The 21,601-nt window shown below is 38.1% G+C and overlaps 1 protein-coding gene across 1 annotated transcript; it reads right to left on the bottom strand.

The window, feature by feature from the left end:
- Nucleotides 1–3,914: 3,914 nt before the first annotated feature.
- LOC149220969 (uncharacterized) lies at nt 3,915–4,856 on the bottom strand. The gene has a single exon (XM_089387271.1). It carries the CDS (start codon nt 4,854–4,856, stop codon nt 3,915–3,917), a length of 942 nt encoding a protein of 313 aa, XP_089243397.1.
- Nucleotides 4,857–21,601: the final 16,745 nt, after the last annotated feature.

Here is a 21,601-nt window from a genome sequence, read left to right as displayed (position 1 = left end):
TCTCAATGAACAGAATGGAAACATGCGCGCTGATGCGTGGGTTTATTGTTGAGCTGGTGAAATTGAATATGGTGGATCCAAAAGCTGGCAAGGTGGCCGAGCCTGAAGCTCTTGCATCCATGTGTTGACCTGAGTGTGGGGGGCAGCTCTCATGGAGCTTGCAAGATTGCAGTGGCAACAATGCCCAACACTATCCCTTTCAGGTCTGCGCGAGCCCCCTCCTCTGGATGAGCCTCGGCGGCTTAACAACCGCTGTCGGGGTCTCACCATAGTGGGATGAGCCTTCCAACAAACAACCAGGTGAACCAGACTATCAACTACGAGAGCCAGCCCCTCGATGGACCCGTCCGTCTGAGCAGTGACCGCTTCAACGACAGAGAGGCCGACCGAATGCAACACAACCAACATTCCATGCTCCAGCCCAGTTTTATTCCTCTCATCCTCACCTACTCTGCTTGGGATCTCCTCCTCCATTACTGCTGCCTTGCTCTGGATCGAGTGCACTCTCCGGGCATTAACTGCCCCAGGTCCCTTCGCCTTTAATCTTCTCCGTCCTGTCCAGCTTCGCGCTTGGGATGCCACGTGATGGCTGAGGGGCGGCATGTGGCCAGCCCCCGACTCCCGTCCCATCGTCTTAAACACCCGCATCCGGGGGAGTTTCCTCCTTTTGGACCAGTCGAGAGCATTCTTGGGCTTCCTCATGCGGTAATATAGCATTCAGCTGGCCTGTGATTAGAGAGTGATTACTCCCCACTCCAAAATTGGCCATGAAGTCCGCTATCTTGTTGCCCTCCCTCTTTGTATGGGTGAAGGTGATAGCTCTGTTGCTGTGAAGCTTCTGTTCTATTGCCTCCAATCGTGCTTCTAACCTCCAACTGGTGGCTATTTTTTTGGCCTGAGATCCATTTAGGAGTTTTTTGGCTATATTGATGAGGATTTGGGAGTCTCCTTCGACCTCCAGAGGGTGGAGGTTGAGCCCCCCAGCAAGTTGGAGACCCTACCATAACCCTTCCAGTTCAGCTGAGTTGTTGGTGTCCCATCCAATATTACCATAGTAGAGTGCCATGGGAGCCCCTTCATGATTTCTGATTATTCCACCAAAGCCTGCTGACCCAGGATTCCCCTTAGAGGCTCCATCAAAGTTGAGTTTGAAAGTGTGCTTTGGCGGAGGCTTCCATTCGACTTGTGTTTCAGTGCTGGCTGCAGGGGGATTCTGTTGGTACATGCTTTTGGTACATCTGATCTACCAATTTTCCATGATAGCTTTCTCGTTGGCTAGGGAAGGCCAATCCTCCTCCTTCCAGGGTCTTAGCATCATAGTTTCTTGGATATTTTTGCAAAGCCTATGCCAAATATTGTCCATTGAAGAGCGTTGGTTTTTGAAAATGCGTTTGTTTCGCTCCTTCCATATACTCCATAGGATTAGCCCAGGTATCAATCGCCAAAGATGATTGAGGAAGTTGCTCTTATACGAGTCCTTTTGCCACTGTCGTATGGAATTCATGATTTCATCTTCAAGCCTGCATCTTCTTTGACATCGAAAGCTTGCTTTCTCCCATATCTGGTTGGCGAGGGGGCAAGAGTCCAACAAGTGTTGGAGCGTTTCTTCATGGGCACAGCAGTTGAAGCAGATGGAGGGTCCATGGAAATTTCTTCTTCGGAGCTTGTCCCATGTAAGGATTCTCTGATGCCCTACCAACCAGAGAAAGTGACAGATCTTAGGCCAAGAGCCAGAGTTCCATATTTGGCCCCAAATCGGATCCTGAGGAGCAGAGTCTTTGCAGATTATTTTGTATGCCTCAGACGTAGTGAACGCTCCTTTTGGTAGATATCCCCACCTTAGGATATCCTCCCTTTCGTCACACCTGATTTTCCTTTTGCTGAGCTCCGTTTCCAGAGCTGTGGAAGTCTGGCGGTTATCATTTGTGAGGATTTGGTTGCCTGGTTTCCAGGTTCGGTAGCCTTTCTCCATTTCCTGGGTCCAAAATTGCCTGATTTTGTCTTGCTATGTTTCCTCCTCCATGTTGTGTAGGGGCTGGTTCAGAGCATGACTGAGGGTGGGCATTTGATTCCATGCGTCCGTCCAGAATCTAGCATTATTTCCATTTCTTACCTCCCAGAAACTGTGCTGCTGGATCATCTTATAATGTTCCTTGGCAGCATTCCATATTAACGAACCTTTGTCACTGGGCTCCAATCTAATAAGCTCTTCCTGGGGTCGCTGGTTGGCATACTTTGCTGTCCATAAAGTGACCCATGGCTTGCCTGCATTGGTGAGCCACTGCCACTAGATCTTGGCTCCCATGATGGCGTTGCTGTGCTCCGGATCCCTTAGACCAATTCCCCCCTTTTCCTTTGGCTTGCATACTGTGCTCCATTTTACCAGAGCCCATTTGTGATTGGTTGCATTGCTCCCCCAAAGGAAGTCTCTCTGAATTTTCCTTAGTCTTTTTAGGACCCATTTTGGCGCTGCCAGGATAGAGAAAAGGTACAGCGGCATAGCTTGAAGAATGGCTTTAATAAGTACCACCCTGCTGACTAGGTTCAAAGTTCTGTGAGTCCATTGATTGAGACGAGATTCAAGTTTTTCAATTAAATTGCGCCAAGAGGAGTGATTGATGGCAGAGGTAGTGAGGGGAGCCCCAAGATACTTAGAGGGGAGGGTGGCCATGGGGAATCCCAGAATGCGGATTATGGCCGACTTGACTACCGGGGGTGTGTTGAAGAAGAAAATCTGCGACTTGGAGCAGTTGATGCTGGTCCCTGAGGCTTCTGAAAAATCAGTTAGGACTGCTTTGAAAATTGAGGCTTCTTGAACAGATGGGTACCCAAACAGCATCGTGTCATCAACAAATTGCTGATGGGAAGTAGCTGGCAGGTGGTGAATGGAGATACCCTTAAGCTGGTGGGTGTGGAGGGCATTCTTAATGTGACGTCCTAGGCCCTCAGCCATCAAAAAAAAGAGGAAGGGGGAGAGTGGGTCACCTTGCCTGATACCCCGGGAGGGGGTGAAAGGGCGAGAGGGGATCCCATTAACTAGGATGGAGAAGCTAGTGGAGGAGATAAGGCTCATAACCCATCGAATCCAAGTGGGGCTGAATCCAAAAGAAGATAACATTTGCTGAATATAGTTCCAACTAAGTTTGTCAAAAGCCTTGGAAAGATCCAGTTTAAGGAGCATACCTGCCTGCTTTGAATGCTTGAGAGTGTGGGTGATCTCATGCATGTGGATGATTCCGTCCAAAATCTGTCTTCCCTCCACATAACCTGATTGTTCCGGTGAGATGAGCATGGGCAGGAGGGGCTTTAGCCTGTTTGCAATGACTTTAGAGATGACTTTGTATATAACATTGCAAAGTGCTATTGGCCGGAATTTGTCCGGTTTGAGCGCGTCCTCTTCTTTTGGTATCAGGGCTATGAAGGTGGTGTTGAGCGTGGGAAGTAGCCAATGAGTTACTCTCGACTCCTCCACCACCTCCCAAACTTCCTGCTTTATCAAATCCCAGAACTTGTGAAAGAAAGTGGTGGTAAAACCATCCGGGCCGGGAGCTTTTCCATCTTTAAGCTGATGCATTGCGTTGTCCACTTCCTGCATTTGAATTGGGCTAAGGAGGAGTTCATTATGCTCTGTTGTGATTAATTTTGGTATATTGCTGGTAATTCTCTCAATTGCCTGTTGTCTGTTGATGTCAGGTTCTTGGTGGACCTGCTTAAAGTGTTCGAGGAGTATCTTCTCAATTTCCTCATGTTGCTCCACCTTTTCTCCTCCTGAGTTTTGAATGTAAGGGATATTGTTGCCCATTCTGCATTGCACGGTTGTTTTGTGGAAAAATTTGGTGTTTCTTTCTCCCTCTTTGAGCCATCTGATTCTTGATTTTTGTTTCCAGTATATCTCCTCCTGCTTTCTTCTTTCTTCAAGCTGATTGTGGATGCTCTGCTCCTGTTCGAGGGTTCTCTCTGTGTGCCCGCATTATTTCTCTTTGTAGTTCCTCCGGAGCCTTTTGAAGATCTTTTTGCGCCTTGAATATGTTTCCAAAGGTCTCTCTATTCCATCTCTTGAGACAGAGCTTTAGATGTTTGAGTTTCTGTTGAAACTGGAACATCTTGGAACCTTCTTGAGGGCGGAAGGAGGTCCATGAGGAGTTGACGAAGTCTCTGAGAGAGGGATGAGTGAACCAAAACTCCTCAAAGCGGAAAGGTCTTCGTGTGTTATTGCCTGGATGTTGCCATTGAAGGGCAACCGGCCAATGGTCAGAGCCAGAGTGTGGTAGAATGGCCGCCGAGAAATCCCCTCCCAAGTGGATCGAGTTATCTGATATGAGAAAGCGATCCAGCTTGGAGGCTATTTGATGAAGGCCTGCTCTGCGATTACTCCACGTAAAAGTGCCATTGCAAAACTGTAAGTCGATCAAGGATGCATTCTGAATAAAGTTTTTGAAGTGGATGTTTTCCTGTTCCATCTTGTTTCTATCGCCAATCTTCTCCTCTAATTTTGTGATCATGTTATAGTCCCCTCCCGCGATCCACAGTGGGTGCCTGCGATTGGCGTTGAGGACTTCTAAGGTGTGGAGGAGAGCAATCTTTTCCTTTGCTTCCTGAGGGAAGTAAACATTCGAGAGATGTCCATGAATATTTGTGCCGACCATGTGGAAGGTAGCCTGCATGAGATTGTGTGAAGCATGGAAGTCAGACAGAGTGAGTGCATGAGGGTTCCATACAATGGCCAATCCCCCTGAAGCGCCAGATGCATCTACAACAACTGATTGACATCCTGGCCAGGCTTTGGAGAGGATTCTTTCTAGAGTTGTGCTATTACACTTTGTTTCTTGGAAAAAACAAATTTGTGGCTTTTCCATTTTTACCATATTTTTAAGCATTCTGAGTTTTCCTGGGCCGTTGAGCCCCCTAAGGTTCCATGAAATGAGCTTCATGATTCACTATTGGGGGAGGGCTTGTAGTACTTCGTAAGCTTAGCATACCTACCGGAGTCTACTAGAATCTTTCCAAGCGCTATTGTTCTTTGGAGATCTGTTCTTCTTCCCCTCTTTTTGGAATCTTTTGGGGTTTGGCTAAGATCCCAGTGACTTCCTGGCTGGATGCCAAGCTGATTTTGATAATAGGCCCTGGAAATGACCATTTCCAGTTTGTCAAGCTGTAGTTCTGGGATGCTTTCATAGGCTTTCTTTTTGCATGCTGCTTCTAGTTCGAGTATGTCTAGTCCATGTAGATCTATACTTTCCGGATCTTCCTCCATTTGTTGCACCTGATTGTCTTCTTCCGTGGGAATCTCTGGATCTTGGACAGGGCCTGAGGATCCATCAACCTCCATTTCGTTATCTTTGTCCCGCTGCTTCTCTTTGTTCTCCAAGTTGTGGGCTGGGGGATCTTTAGAGGGAGGGGATTTGGATGGAGGGGCCTCGGGAGGTGGCTATGAAGAAGAAGTGGGGTGATCAGAACTTAGAGGAGAGGAAGTAGTAGGCTCATCTGGGATGTTAGCCAGGATTCCAAAGTTGTTCCTGACTGCATGGTTAGAGGCCGTGTTCTGTTTGGGTTTCTTCCCTGTGGGTGGTTTTTTATGCGCTCTCTTGCGGGTGGGGGCTTTGGTGAAGCCGTCATTGGACTGCGGATCAGAGGGTGAGGGGGCTTTATCATGAGCATTCAGGGGGCAATCTCTAAATAGATGCCCTATGGCATGGCATTTACGACAGTGAAACGGAACATGTTCATAGTCTAAAGGCTGGATCCACTCATAGTCACGGTGGGAGAGACTTACCGATTCCGGCAGGGCTTTGTCTAGGCGCATGAAGACGCATATGCGGGCGTAGGATGTATATCTTCGTAGCTTCGTTTCTTCAGCAGTCCTTATATATTCCCCTAAGCCATTTCCTATATTTTTCAAAATGTCCTCATCCCAGTATTCATCTGGTAATCCGTAAAGTCTTATCCAGACTGGTGCCCATGTAAGATCCTCCTGATCCGGGTTGAATCTGGGACCCCAATCCCTCAAGTATAGGCCAGCTGAGTTGAAGAAATAAGGACCCTCAACCAGGATTGTGTATTTATCTTCCAGGCAGAAAAAGATTGCTGTGAAGAATCCTTTTGGGCCTAACTGCAAAGTCACATCTCCCTTAGGTTTCCATTTCGCTGCGATCCAACTGTAGAGGGCTTTCTCCGTCGGCCAAAACCCTATGAACTTCCCAATGAGTGCATGATCCATCATGTATTGGATTCTTGCTTCTATTTTTTCCCCCGGCAGTTCGATTCTGGGACGATCTGTAGCGATTGGTTTGCATGTTGATGAAGAGACCCTCTGGGCGCCTTCTGTTGGGGTTGGCTTCCCATTCTCTCCATTTACCTTATCTTTCTGATGCTCTTTTCCTTTGCGTTCATTCTGGCGTAGGATTTCTGGATTGATGACGTTCTCATGGATTGTTCCAAACCGGATTGATCTTTCACTGTGGTGCGGTACTTCGTGTACGCTGGGGGAGGTTGCAGAAGCCCCCCCCTGGGGGTCGCCCATGTGTCCTGCGCCCTCTTACTCCTATGTTTTGAAAAGCCTGCTCGGATAGTCAGGTCCTTGCTGGTTGTCTGCGCAGAGCGGTCTGCGCCGTCTGAGCCGTCTGAGCACAATGCAGAACCCTAGCCGTGATCTCCAGAGCTCCGTTCTGAGCGTCTTCAGAATCACTCGTGCCCAACCTACTCCTTAATCAAATTAGAGTTGGGATATTTATTCATTAAATATGTAGGTCTTGAGTCTATTATTGAAAAAGTCGAAAATAGAAGAACTATTCCTGTTAGAAACAATGATAAAAGATTCTCCGGGGAACATAAATTCCCAAAGTATGGAAACCTAGTAATAAACTAACCCAACATTTGATCTGAATATGAAATGATGTCATAATCCATATCCACGAAATCAATAAAGGTTAGGTTCTTCTTTTACTTGTTGAAAGAACTTCATGTGTTATGAGTATTTTCCCTGAAGGGGCATTACTATTTCAGTTAATGATTATGTCCATGTCAGGGTTGATGATGCAGGAGGATTTTATCCAGATCAACATGTTTTATTTCAACTTCTAAGAGGTCTTGGTAATTTACTAAAGTAAGTGGAGTTTTAATTAAATTAAATGTATTTTCTAAGTTGTAAATAAATTTTAGAAGGATAAGAGGGTTACAAAACAAACAGTTTTAGTTTTCCTCAAATCATTGTATAATTGTCTTATTTAAGCATATGGTTGAGATTGGATAAAGTTAGTATGGATTTTCCTCAAATTAGGGTATTAATCCTATTTCCATGATTGAAAGTAATATCCTATTGTAATTGTATAAATATATCCACATGAGTATGGTTTTTGGGGGTGGAAGATGCCAAAATACTATGTAAATATGGATTGGATTGGTCTAAGAGAGAAAGAATTAAATGGGTTTGTTTGTAGTTGATCATGTGTTCTTTAATCTCCTTTGAAATGTAGTCGTTGTAAACTCCAACTATTAATTATGATACTAGTAGTTAAGGTTGATGGTTTTAGATTGTTGAATTTACAAGTGGTCGATGCCTAATTTAATATCAATTATTCTAGTGGGAGTTACTTTGAGTAAAAAAGGCCAAATATTCCAAGCAAATATGTTATGACAAAGGAACTATTTAGTGGATCACAAGATCAATGGAATAATAGTGAATTCATGAATGGATGCAATCGAATGTATTTGACCAAGATGGAGTGCAAATTTTGTAGATAGTGTGAAAAACGATCAACAAATGCACTAGTGAAGGGATTAATGAAGGCATTGTTATGTAGCATGTATAATACAATAATAGATGCAAGCATATTGGGTATTAATAACAGTTATTGAAGAAATCATTGTGCAATTGATCATGTGGATTTTGTTTCCTCTGTAACAAGAATCCATATTTTTTTTCATTACAAGTTGTTCTAAGTCTTGGACAACCATATCTAATCATATCTGAGTTGAAAAGAAATTACATAGTGGTCGCACGTTGAAACCATCGCTTAATAGTCCTTTCCCTTATTGGATTTCCTACACTAGATTAACCAAAACAAATTGTATTGATATTGCCAACATTGAGTTCAGTTTTCACCTGTGACTCACCATATTCCAACAATTGAAGAAATTAGAAGAGGGGTCACGCACAACTCTATGTTGAGGTTTAAATTGGAATTTATATATTCTGTGGAGTGTCATAGCCAAAAAGGAATCTAAAATCAAACTACAATCATGGGGTCTAATTCTATTTTGACCTGTAATACAGTTGAATAAAGACCAATACGACCGTCATGAGAAATTTGATTTTTCATTGCTAGTAATACCTTAATTTTATTTTACATATTTGTGTAATCCATTGAGAAACATGAGAATTGAATCCTTTGATTTAGATTGGATTATAAGAGGGATACAAAGCACCCATCCACCTCTTAGGAATAGTCAAGTACTAAATGAGTTTAGCATGAGTAGAGGAATTAGTTTTTGTTAAACTTTGCATAAGTTGTGTAAAAGATATAACACACGAGCTTGTGAAATTGGGCAACTTTGTGCAAATAAATTATAGAGCGACAAGGTTTAGTTTGACATATGAAAAATCAATTGGATGTCCAATCAAAGAGCCATTGGTTGAAGAGAAAAATCATTATTCAACATGTTTAGAAGACATGTATGGAGACATGAAGGCTTAGAAGAAGGTTTAAGTTCATTGGTTTCATAAGACAATTGAAGTGGTTAATAGTATGCCTCCTCTACTAATTCATGTGGAAAAAGTTTTCATTATTCCATTTTTTTCAAGACTTCAGTGTTAAATGTCCTTACGGACTAGACAATTAAAGAACCAATGGTCTATATCAATTGTGGATCCCCCTAGCTGTTCAACATTTAACTCGGGGGGGTTCCATGGTGGAGATCTAAGCCCATACCATCTTTCAATATTAATGACATAGATTGATTTCCCCCCGCCCCCAATATTTTCATTTCAAAACCACCAAAGGGAGGGCCCACATTATGTTGTTTTCAAATGAGTGGTTTTGTTGATGTGATGCGAGAAGATTACAACATAATCCATAGAGTTCATGCAAGAAACTAACCCTACAAACTTGAAGGAAACTTGTTTTGCGTAATCAAGTGTTATTTAAAGCACAAGTCATGATTCTTAAAGCTAGAAATAAAATACACAATGGAGTTTTTAGGAGATTAGTGCCTATAATGGAGCAAGCATCCTCTATTATCTATTAGTTGGTACTTACATTTATAGGGCATGTGTTATATTTATAATGATGTAAGTGCCAAGGATTGGGGAGATTAAGCTAACGAAAAGTTGTAAGGAGAGGGAAAAGGAACAATATAGGTTAATGGGGAATTGTATGTGGATAGAAATTGGCAACCATGTTGGCGTGTTAAAGGTAACAATTGAGTGAGGAGGGTTGTGTATGGCGTTGGCTTAGGATGATGACAAATATATCGTTGATATCTTTTTCTCATTTATTGTATTGTATGAATCATGATTGTAGCTTGCAAGTCTAATATTGGTCTTTCACGTGAATTTCCTTTTGCCATATGACTAGGACTGCCATTTGATACTTTGCTTTTTGTTGCACAAGATTTGAAGCTTTGGTAGAAAATTTAGTTCTTGTTTTATTATTGGATAAAAAAGGGGATTTTACTTTTAAAAGTTTATAAAAGGCTAAAGGTTAACTAATTTTAACTTAAAATCATTTAAAGAAGAGTTCCATAAATCACTGGAAGTTATGTTTCCAGCAGTGATAAAATGAGAGATGTGAAAGAAAATGAATGGGGGGAGAGACTGGAAGGAAAATTGTAATTTATTGAAAAGGAAAAACTAATAAAGAGTTGGAGAGCTTTCTATGAATATTCCAATTTTCAGTAAATTGTAGCATGTTCTTCTTACATTTTGAAATATTTTTCTTCTTATATCTTTATGATGTTTGAATTAAATTAGTACAATCACGAAAATGTACAAGCCATAAGTGATAAAAGGAATATGCTCAGCTAATTTAAGATGAAGAAATTAGTGTAAAAAATAATTTGTTTTGAACACACTTCAAACTTTTATTGATATCAATGTAGTATAAACTTGGACATTGAGAAGGATGTTATATTGGTGATCCCTAGATTCTTCATTGCTTAGGGTCTCTTCATCTTAGAGTTATGGCTATGTGAATTCATTTATTAAAATGATCATATAATTGAAGGTTGTCTTCCTTTATCTAATGCCATTCTTATTAAGTTTTTAAGCTACAATTTTGATGACTTTGCCTTGGTGAATGGTTAAAGGAGAGATATACATAGCAAGAGGGAATAAACACAATTTTCCCATAAAATAATATTTTAAATAAATTTGTGAAGTTTTAGTGTCCTTGGCACTATTTCATCTACAACCTTGAAATTGTCTCAAGGGTTACAAAATTAAATTGGCACCATTGTTGGGGAGCGAAAGTTCAATATTTTACTCGGGTTATTTGGAAAAAAAATTAGATCTGATTTTTGAGGTGAACAAGAATCAGGTACAGGCCATTGAAATTTTCACCTTGTGACCACTGGATTTCAAGACTGCTTTGGACAATAAATTATGTTGATAAAACTGTAGTTTTGTTTCCATAAACAACAGGTACAGATAGTGTCTATTATTTAAGAAAATTTTGTTTTTGTTACTTAGCTCATTGTTGATTCTTCTTATGCAGTCAATAATAATTTTCTTCTATCTTGTACAAATAACAAATAACATATTTAGAAAATTATTTCGTCTACCAAAAAAGAGAAATTCCACTTCTTCCCATGTTCTTTAGTCAACAAAATTTTCTTCGTATTCTGGAAATAATGATGATCTTTCTATGAGTCGTCTTAAACAAAAGACTACTATTTCTACTCTAATAGTTAATAACCAGTCTGCAAGTTTACATACGTAGATTTTAAAATGATATGGACATTTAAAAATTCCGTTTGTTCTTCGTGATTTTCCCTTGAACTATCTCTACTATCTTCCTAGGTTTAACGAAGAGGATAATATTTCAACAGAGCAACACATGCAAGCTTTTAAGTACTTCATAGATTCAATTGAAATTTAACATGACGATGTATTCATGAGATTGTTCATTTAGTATCTGGATGCAGAGGTAAGGAGATAGATTAGAAATTTGATAGTTGATTCAATAGGTTCTTGGAGTGATTTTCATGGTCTTTCCTTAAAAAAATGGGGTGAAGCAAAAGCATATGATCAATATCTTACTGAATTCTAGGGAATTAAAAGAAAGAAAGATAGATCTATTATTAGATTTAACATGATAATGGAAAGGAACTATAATGATTTACCTATAGAAATAAGACCTTCTAAAATAACTGCTAAGTTGCATTATCTGGCTTCTCTTGAAAATGATATTGCTTTCTATCTCAAAAAATGAAGCCTTCTTATTTGGAACATATGTTTTCTAATTTTGTCGAGGTAGAAAATAATTTAAAATATTGTGGTGATTTAACTGATCAAACAAAAGAAAATGATGAAGCATTAACAACATAAAGTCTCAAAGTGTTTCTAACAGCCATATAGAAAGAGGACTTTCTACATTTTCTTGAAGATATAAAAGTTATTTCTAAGAATGTAACTATTTCAGACTAACAACATGAAAGGAATACAATCCCCTCTCGTGTTTTTAAATACTAGGCGACAGAGTGTATGAAAATGTAAAATAGTATTCAACTAACATCATTTTGTAGGTATGTATCAAAGCTTCATTATGAATTTCTCTTAGTCTTGCTTATTTTTCTTTTCAAGGTTCAAAGGAAGCATGGTTCAAGTCCAACAAGCAAGAGTTATCTTGGTACCATTGGAATTTTGAATTCACTTGACAAGAATAGGTTGAGTTGTTTAGAGTAGGGATTATTCTACTTAAATAACCTCAGTTTCAAAGCATTTAGATTTAGTTTCAGGAAGGCATTTCTCAGTGTTTAATCTTTAGATTTTACAAGTTCTTAGGGATGGTTTAAAATAATTGCAGAATTGATTCCATAGCCCAACAAATAAGACATGTGGTCTATATTTCTTAGCATCCCACTAGGAGACACTATGCCCCATGGAACCAGATATTGCAACACAAAATTGAGGTCAATCATGTAAAGTAACCACAACAATCATAACATGCACTATTATCTTAAATATTGACACTAAAATGTGATTATGGTTGTTGCTAACACCAAGAGGACTCTGTGGCACATGAAATATGTTGTAACCAAGGAATTTATGCATCTTTCAAGCCATGCCAAGACCATCAAACCCTTTGTTTAAGTGGAGATTAAGAAAATAAATTGTTGAATGACTTACATCTCTATTGTCGAAGTTGTTATCCTCAATAACATCTTTATGTGACCATATTACAAAATTTTCAAGCATGACTCATCTTGAATTTTAGACATTGATTTTTCAAATGGGGAAGATATGAACAAATGAGATAACTGTCTTGATAATTACAAGGGTAAATTTTCAAGGAAGAGTAAACCTACCGCAATGGTATTGCATGGTTAGGTTATTCTTTCACTTAACATAAGTGCTTGAGGCATTATGACTCTTTTCCCCAAAGTGGCATTACTATTTCAGTTAATGATTATGTCCATGTCAAGGTTCATGATGATGGAGCATTTTACGTAGATCAAAATGTTCTATTTCAACTTTTAGAAGGCCTTGGCAATTTACTGAAGGAAGTGGAGTTTTAATTAATTTAAATGTATTTTCTAAGTTGTAAATAGATTCTAGAAGGATAAAGGGGTTACAAAAATAAAGGGTTTTAGTTTTCCTTAAATTATTATATAATTGTCTTATTTAAGCATATGGTTTAGATTGGATAGAGTTAGTATGGATTTTCCACATAATAAGGGATTCATTCTATTTCCAAGATTTAGAATCATATCCTCTTGTAATTGCATAAATATATCCACATGAGTATGGTTTTTGCAGGAGTGAGATGAAAAAATCGTAGTTTAATATGGATTAGATTGGTCTAAGATAGAGAGAATTAAATGGGTTTATTTGTAATTGATCATGTGTTAGTTATTCTCCCTTGAAATGCGATGGTTGTAAACTCTAGTTATTAATTATGATATTGGTAGTTAAGTTTGATGGTTTGAGATCACAGGATTTACAAGTGATCGTTGTCTAATTTAATATCAATTATTCTAGTGGGAGTTACTTTGAGTAAACTGCCAAATATTCCATACAAATAATGTTGTGAGCAACGAATATTTCAATGGATCACGAGATCAGTGAAATAATAGTGAATTCATGAATGGATGTGATCAAATGAATTTGAGCAAGATGAAGGGAAATGTTTGTAGATAGTGAGAAAAAGGATCAACAAATGCACTGATGAAGGGATTAATGAAGGCATTGATATGTAGCCTATAAAATACAATAATAGATGCACACTTATGGGGTATTAATAACAGTTTCTGAAGAAATCATTGTGGAATTAATATTTTGGATTTTGTTTCCTCTATAGAGGGAATCCATACTTTGTTTCAATATAGGTTGTGCTAAGCCTTGGATGACCATTACTATTCATATCTTAGTTGAAAAGAAATTACATAGTTGTCTCACATTTAAACCATCACTTAATAGTCCTTTCTTTTATTAGCTTTCCTACACTATATCAATCCAAAAAAATTTGTATTGATACTTCCAGTATTGAGTTCAATTTCTTCCTATGGCTCATCACAGTCTAGCAACTAAAGAAATTAGAGGATGGTTTGTGTACAAATCTGTGTTCAGGTTTAAAAATGGAATCAATATACTTAGTGGAGTGTCATAGCATTGGAAAGGTACCTGAAATAGAACTGCAATCATGGGGTCCAATTCTATTTTTACTTGCAATACAATTGTAGAAGGATCAATACAACTACCATGAGAAATGTGATTTTCTATTGCTGGTAACATCTCAATTTAAATTTTACATATTTGTGTAATCCATTGAGAAACGAGAGTATTGAATCCTTTGATTTGTATTGGGTTGTAAGAAGGATATAGAGTACCCATCTGTTGAAAAATCTAGGGCAATTAGGTTAATAAGATTCTTCTGACGATGATAACTATTTGTGAGGTACTTTTTACTTTTTCTTATTAGCAGAATATTCTCTTGTTATTATTAGTATGTGTTTTCTTACTTCATCAAATAGTTACCAAAACAAAAGAGACAATAACACAAGATGTTGGCTTTCTACCAAGGCCAAAACCTCTCACTCTTTGAGAGGAAAACCTGCACAAATTATTCTTATAGAGATTCCAATTAACGAATACCAAGACCAAGACCCTCTACCTAGTAGCCACTCCAAGATCAAGGCACGTGTTCTCTTGACAATCTTCTTTGAAATCTTCATCATTGTTTGGATACTGAGATCTTCCTTTACACTGAGATCTTTATTCTTGACTATGAGATCATCATTGTTGCCTTGACACTGAGATATTCATTGTTGCCTTGACATTGAGATCTTCACCACATATAATAAAATTGTAGTTGCAACGAATTGTTGTGTTATCAATGAGGCCTTACTGCACCGAGACAAAGAGAATACTTCACTGTTCCATCATCGAGTCTCTTTTTTTTGATGACTGTAATAGAGGTTGAACGACAAAATCTTCATAGCTATTGTTCTTAAGAAACCATAGAGAGGCTTCCGAGTTACTTACTGCAATGATACCAAAGCTAGAGAGCCAAATTGCTTGATGACTGTGCTAAAGGTCCGAGCCTATCACTGTTCCCCATCCAAATGGATATCTAAGTTGTTAACAGTGATCATCCTCCGAAAATACTAGAGGAATCTGAGATCTCTTACTGTGCCATAGATCCGATTTTTATCTTTGTTATACCCATACAAAGATATCACCGAACTGTTCTCCATACCTTATCATTGGTACTTCAGAAGAAAATCTGAACCTGTCTTCTCCAACGAAAGACCTAGATATGCGAAGTTCATTCTTTGTGATTACCAATCCGAAATTGCAGAGGTATTGAATCCTGAACTGTCCTTATGTGAAAATCTTAGTTGGGTATTTATAGTAGTTTGTCCCCCATAAATGAGCTGACATGTCCAACCGAATAGGTGTGTCTATTTGAGGTGATCTGACATGAATGTTCCATACAATTTGCAGGCCAACTTCAAGAGAGAATTGTGCTTGTCTTTTTGAAGGGATTTTCTAGACATCGGGTTGACTCATATACATTTTATATATGCTCAAGAAGAGCTCTTCATACATAACATTGACTCTTTGAATCAATAATAAATCCTAAGGCTCTCAATGGGAGCCAATAACAAATAAAAATCACTTTCTCATGAAACCCATAAAGCAAGGCTTAAAATAATAGTTTTATTTTCTTCATTACATCATTTACAATAGTCACAATTACATATCATTATGAAGACCGAACATAGTTACATTTTACAACACTATCCACCCCTTATCATTAGTTAAAGTAATAAATGAGTTCAACCTAATAAGAGGTATTATTTTTTGTTAACTTTGTGTAGATTGTGTAAAGGATATAACACACAAGCTTTTGAAATCAGACAACTCTATGTAAAGAAACTATAGAACTACAAGTTTGGTTTTGTAGATGAACAATCAATTGGATATCCAGTCAGAGAGCCATCAGTTGAAGAGAAAAATCATCATACAACATGTTTCAAAGACATGTATGAAGACATGAAGGCTTGGAAGAAAGTTTGAGTTCATTGGCTTCACAAGAAAAATGAAGTGGTTGACACTATGTGTCCTCCACTAGTTCACGTGGAAGAAGTTTTCATCATTCAATTTCGCTAAGTATTAAGTGTTGAATATGTTGATGGGTTGGAAAAATATGGATTTGATGGTCGATATGAATTGTGGATCCCCCCAATTTACCAACATTTAACAAAGGGGGGCGAGGTGTTCGCCTTAGGGATTTGAGCCCATGCCACCTTTCGATATTGACGGTTGAGATGGACTGCGCACCCCCCTCCCACCTTCTCATCTCAAAACCACAAAAGTGGGGGTACACATTCTATTATTTTCAAATGAGTGCTTTTGTTGATGTGATGCTAGAGGATTACAATAGAATCCATATAGTTCACGCAAGCAACTAACCCAGCAAGCCTAAAGGAAACCTAGTTTCATAATAAAGTGTTATTTAAAGAACAAATCCTACTTCTGAAAGCCAACGATTGAACACAAAGCAGGGTTTGTAGTAGATTAGTGCCTATAAAGGAGCATACATCCTTTATTATCTATTAGCTAGTCCTTACATTTATAGGGCCTATGCTATATATTTAGTAATGTGAGTGTAAAGGATTGGGGAGATTGGGCTTATGACTAGTTGTAAAGAGAGGGAAAAGGAACACTATAAGTTAATGGGGAATTGCATGTGGATAGGATTTGGTAATTTTGTTGGTGTGTTGAAGGTAATAATAGAGTGGGAAGGATTGTGTATGGCGCCGACTCTGGATGATGACAAATAGGTCATTGATCTCTTTCACTCATTTATTATATTTTATGAATCATGATTGCAATTTGCAAGTCTAAGGTTAGTCTTCCACTTGAATTTCCTTATGCCATATGACTAGGATTGTCATATGACACTTTTTTTTTGGTGCACAAGGTTTGAAGCTCTTGTAGAAAAATTTAGTTTTTGTTTTATTATTGGATAGAAAAGGGGATTTTATTTAACAAAGTTTGTAAAAGACTAAAGGTTAACTAATTTTAACCTAAAATAATTTAAAGAACAATTCCACAACTGACTAGAAGTTATGTTTCCAGCAGTGATAGAATGAGAGACGAAAAAAGGAAATGAAATGGGGGAGAGACTGGAAAGAAAATTGTCATTTATTCAAAAGGAAAAAAGAATAAATCTCTGGAGACTTGTATATGAAGATTCCCATTTTCAACAAATTATGGAATGCTTTTCTTTATAGTGTAATTTTTATACATTCTGCAATCATTTTCTTCTTATATATTTTTGGTGTTTGAATTAAATTAGTGCAATAAGGAAAATGTATAAGCCATCCCTAATAAAGGAATTTTCTTTGTTAATTTAAGATGAAGAAAATAGTGTAAAGAATATTTTTTTTAACACACTTCAAAGTTTTATTGATATTGACGCAAAATAAGTTTGGACATTGAGAAGGATATTATATTGGTGATCCCTCGATTCTTCACCTCTTAGGGCATATTCATCTCAAAGTTATGGCAATGTGAATTCTATTAAAATTATTAGATAGTTGAACTTTGTCTTCCTTTATCTTCTGTCATTTTTATTAAAATTTGAAGTTGCAATGTTGATGAATTGGCCTTGGTGAATTGTTAAAGGATAATTTTTCATAGAAAGAGGGAATAAACACAATTTTCCCAGTCAATAATTTTAAATAAATTCGTAAAGTTTTAATGTCCTTAGGAATAATTTCTCTACATCCTAGAAATTGTCTCAATGGTTACAATGGTTTCCAAAGATTATAACCTTTCAAACCATATTTATATCCAATAAAGATAAAATTTTCAACTTTATTATCCGACTTATTCCTATTCTCCTTTGCAACATGTACATAAACATCTAGCCAAATGCTTGAAGAGTTTTAAGGGAAGGTTTCTTACTGGTCCATAACTCATGTGGAGTCTTGTCATTCAATTTTGATGAGGGCGATATATTTATAAAATAACACATAGTGTCCACTTCCTTTGCCCAAAATTCATGTACTAACTTGACACCACTGAGCATGCTCCTTGCTTTCTCTATCAGTGTCCTGTTCACCCTTTCTATAACTCCATTTTGCTAAGGTGTGTAGGGAGTAGACTTCTTCCTTGCTATATTGCACTTCTTACATAATTATTCGAATTCATTGCCACAAAATTCTCCACCATTATCTATCCTCAACACCTTAATTTTATTCTCTAACTAATTTCCACAAGAGCCTTAAACTCTTTGAACCTGTCACATACTTCCTATTTCTTCCTCGGGAAATGAATCTATGTATTCCTTGAGAATTCATTTATAAATGAGACATAAAACACATATTTAGCCAGTGATGGACCAACACAAGTCCAAACGCTTCACTGTGCACCAATTTTAATATTCCTCCCAACCTCATTGAATTAGAGGAGAATCTTACTCGATTTTGCTTCCCATATAAACAATGTTTAGAAAAATCAAAATCTAGAGAGCAATTATACATACCTTCTACCATACCATTACTGTGTAGTACTCAAAGGCCCTTCTCTATGATATGTCCCAAACTTTGATGGCATAACACAGTGTTTTTGTACTCAAAGGCCCTTCTCTCTTATATGTCCCAAGCTTTGATGCCATAACATAGTCTTTTCTCCATTATATGTAGGCGATTTTCCTTCTTCTACTCCAATCTTGAGAACAATAGAAATGTTCCACCCATCACTAATAATGCTTCCCAATAGCTTATACATTGTACCAATCATAACCCCCCTTGATAATACCATTTCTCCTTGAACCATCCCACATTTATCCTTTTCAAACACTATTATTACACCTGCACCACTCTTCTTTCTTACATAAACCAAATTTCTAGCAAATCCTAGGATGTGTAGAACACCAGAGAGTGTTCTAATCCTTCCACTCATGATATTAAACTTGAATTTTCCTCATCATATGATTCCCGTTGTCTAGTCATCTCCTAAGAAAACATCACCACCATTGAATATTACATACTCGCAAAACCACTACCTATGAGGAGCCATATGAAAGGATGCACCTTTGTTGACTAGCCATGCCTCATGATATACATGTGTACTTGAAGAAGCCAAGTACACATCCCCTCCTTCTTCTGTAGAAGGAGCATCTTTAGATACCTTCTCTTTCTCAGGATTTTTAGATATATAATATTTCTTGTAATTCCATCCCTTCACGAACTTTCCTAGAGACTTAGGCATTCTTCTAGATTTAGATATTCTACTTGAGGAATTATTTTATCTCTACTTTGGGAGTGTCCTCTTACAGATAAGGCATCTATGTTCTAGCTTTCCATGTTTTTCCATCTCATCTCCTCCGAGAACAAGGATGAGAAAATTTCATAAAACTTTAAAGTAGTTGCATTACTACCTATGGCAACAACTAGACTATCCCATGAGTCTAGTAGAGAACATAACAAACAAATGCACTTATCTCATTTAAAATATTAATATAAACAAATAATAACTGACTTACCACAATATTGAAGGCATTCAAATGCTCCATCACTAAATCTCCATCCTTCATCCTTAGGTTATACAACTTCTTTCACAAAAACAATTTATTCACTAAGGTCTTAGATTGATACAAAGACCCTAACTTTTCCCACAAAGCCTTCGCTATAGCTCCTCCTGAAACATTCAATAATATTGAATCTAAGATAAATAATCATATCATGCTTTTTCCTTTTCAATCCAACTTGGTCAAGTCTTTTGTTGATATCCTTGTTGGTGTAGTACCTAGGTCCACGATGATCCATTGATCTCTATCCACTAACAAATCTTCCATTTTGATCTTCCGCAACTCAAAACTTTTCCCATTTAATTTTTCAATCTCTATCTTCGAACTACTTACCATTTCCTTTTCACCAAAAGAATTACTTTAGCATATATCCCATTGTAACAGGGTCCACCACAGGCTTGATCCAAACTCCTTAGAGACAAATATTCCCCCTTGAATCCAAAACTACTCTCATACCACTTGTTGGACTCATGATTGTTGTTATACCAAAACTTACAAGCATTAGTATCCACTACAATTTCCACGACAGGTAACTAGTCCATGTCATGAAGCACATGGGGAGGAATAAACCCAATGTCCAACAATCTCCCCCACAATGCAAGCCAGGTGAGTTTCAAACTTGATACCTATCACTCTTGTAACAACCCCAAGTTAAAAATACATGAAATAAAGTTAATAAAGGAAAAATAAGACCAAGGTCATGGGACATGTATACCAAGCTGAATGTTGGGAAAAAACATAGTGATGGCGATCACTTGTGATTAATTAATGGATATATCATATGGAAATTGGAAAAAGCAATGGCAAAGGCTTTGGAAATGCATGAGGCATTTATTGGCATTTTATTTATGAAATAATGGAAAATAGGTGAAAAGGAAGGTGAAAGGTCACAGGTTACATGTGAGGAGGAAAATGAAGGAAAATAATGGAAAATGAAGAAAATAGAGACCTCAATGATAAAAAGGCTTATGAGGATCAGTTCATATATTTTTCTCAGTCTTAGCTTGGAGCTCTCTCTCTACGCTCTCTTTAACACTATTTCACACTTAGAGTTTTCTTGGAGCACTCTTGGAGCATTGTGGCATACTTTGGAATTGGAGCAAGAAAGAAAAGGAAGAGCAAGAAAGTGCAAGGGAACATCGGGATTAGCTGCTACAACGAGTTTTTCTTGTAGGTACAAAGTTGCATGTATAATTTCCTTGCTAGTTTTGACATGCATGGAATATGCATGTGGTTATTTGGTTATGATCTATCATTGGCATAGAGGATTTCCTGGATTGAATGTGGTTTTTCTTAGCCTTTCCATTTCCTAGATAACCATGGTGTTGTTGGTTTTAGTTTTTATTTTCTGGTTGGTGCTCATGTTCCTTATGGTTGTGGGTTGAGTTATTAGTTCCTGGATCCTTGGTTGGACAAACGCTCTAGAAGCCCTATAACAACTTGGGTTGAGTTAGCCTTGGTTGGACAAACCCTTTGGAGCCCTTGGTGGGTTGAGTTACTAATCCTGGAAGCCGAGTTGGAACAAACGTTCTAGAGCTCTGGACAACTTGGGTAGAGACTGATATGGTGATGGTTAGTGATGTCTAACCATGAGGTGGAATCACTAGTTTAGGGTTGAGGTGGTTTGGCCTCTGGAAGCCTTGGTTTGGTTTTCTTGGATTATTCCATGAGATACCTCATTCATGCTTGGAATATGGCATGAGGGTGATTGGTTGAAAGAAAGATTTGGTTCAACATAGTCTATGGTCGGGTGGTATGTGGAAGTCCTTGACTTGGTTGGATTTGCATATGTTAATAAGATCTATTTTCCTCTTGTGTTATATGTGTAAATTTACTTGCTATTATGTGGCTATGATGTCTATTCTATTATTGTTGTTTATTTGGTTATATGTTGGTTACAATCACGGTTAATGACAAAATTGAGTTATGGCTCTCATCATGTTTTGGTTAGTAGATGAAATTTTAATGAATGAATGACCTAATAGTTGATAATGCAGTTATTGTGAGAGGGCATCAGACCTTATTGACAATTATCAAATAAGTATGAGACCCTATGCTCAGATGTGTAATTAAGACCTGTAGATTACATGTTCGTGATGTGTTTGATGAAATGTATGTCATGGATAGGCATTGTTAGGTCAAGTTATTATCTAAGTTTTGTGTGAAAGTATTTGTCATGGTGTCATTCATTGTTCTGGGAAGTTTTATGAAGTTCTGGGCAGTGGTTTGGAGACTAGCATGAAAAAGTGGCTTAAATCTCATAGTCGCTGGCACAAAATTGGGTGAAAAATTCTGCAGTCGCATGGAAGCCTTGTTGTGGGAGTGAATGGGGGGTTATAGAC

Source organism: Pinus tabuliformis, chromosome Q (genome assembly GCF_031772625.1).
Source record: "Pinus tabuliformis cultivar Carrire ecotype Pingquan chromosome Q, CPIR1, whole genome shotgun sequence".
Classification (NCBI taxonomy): Eukaryota; Viridiplantae; Streptophyta; class Pinopsida; order Pinales; family Pinaceae; genus Pinus; species Pinus tabuliformis.
Note: the sequence above shows the minus strand (reverse complement) of the source record. Positions and strands in the feature narration are given on the sequence as shown.

What these genes read in the sequence shown, in the direction of transcription:
- LOC149220969 (XM_089387271.1), bottom strand. Translation starts at nt 4,856, where the DNA reads ATGGAAAAGCCACAAATTTGTTTTTTCCAAGAAACAAAGTGTAATAGC.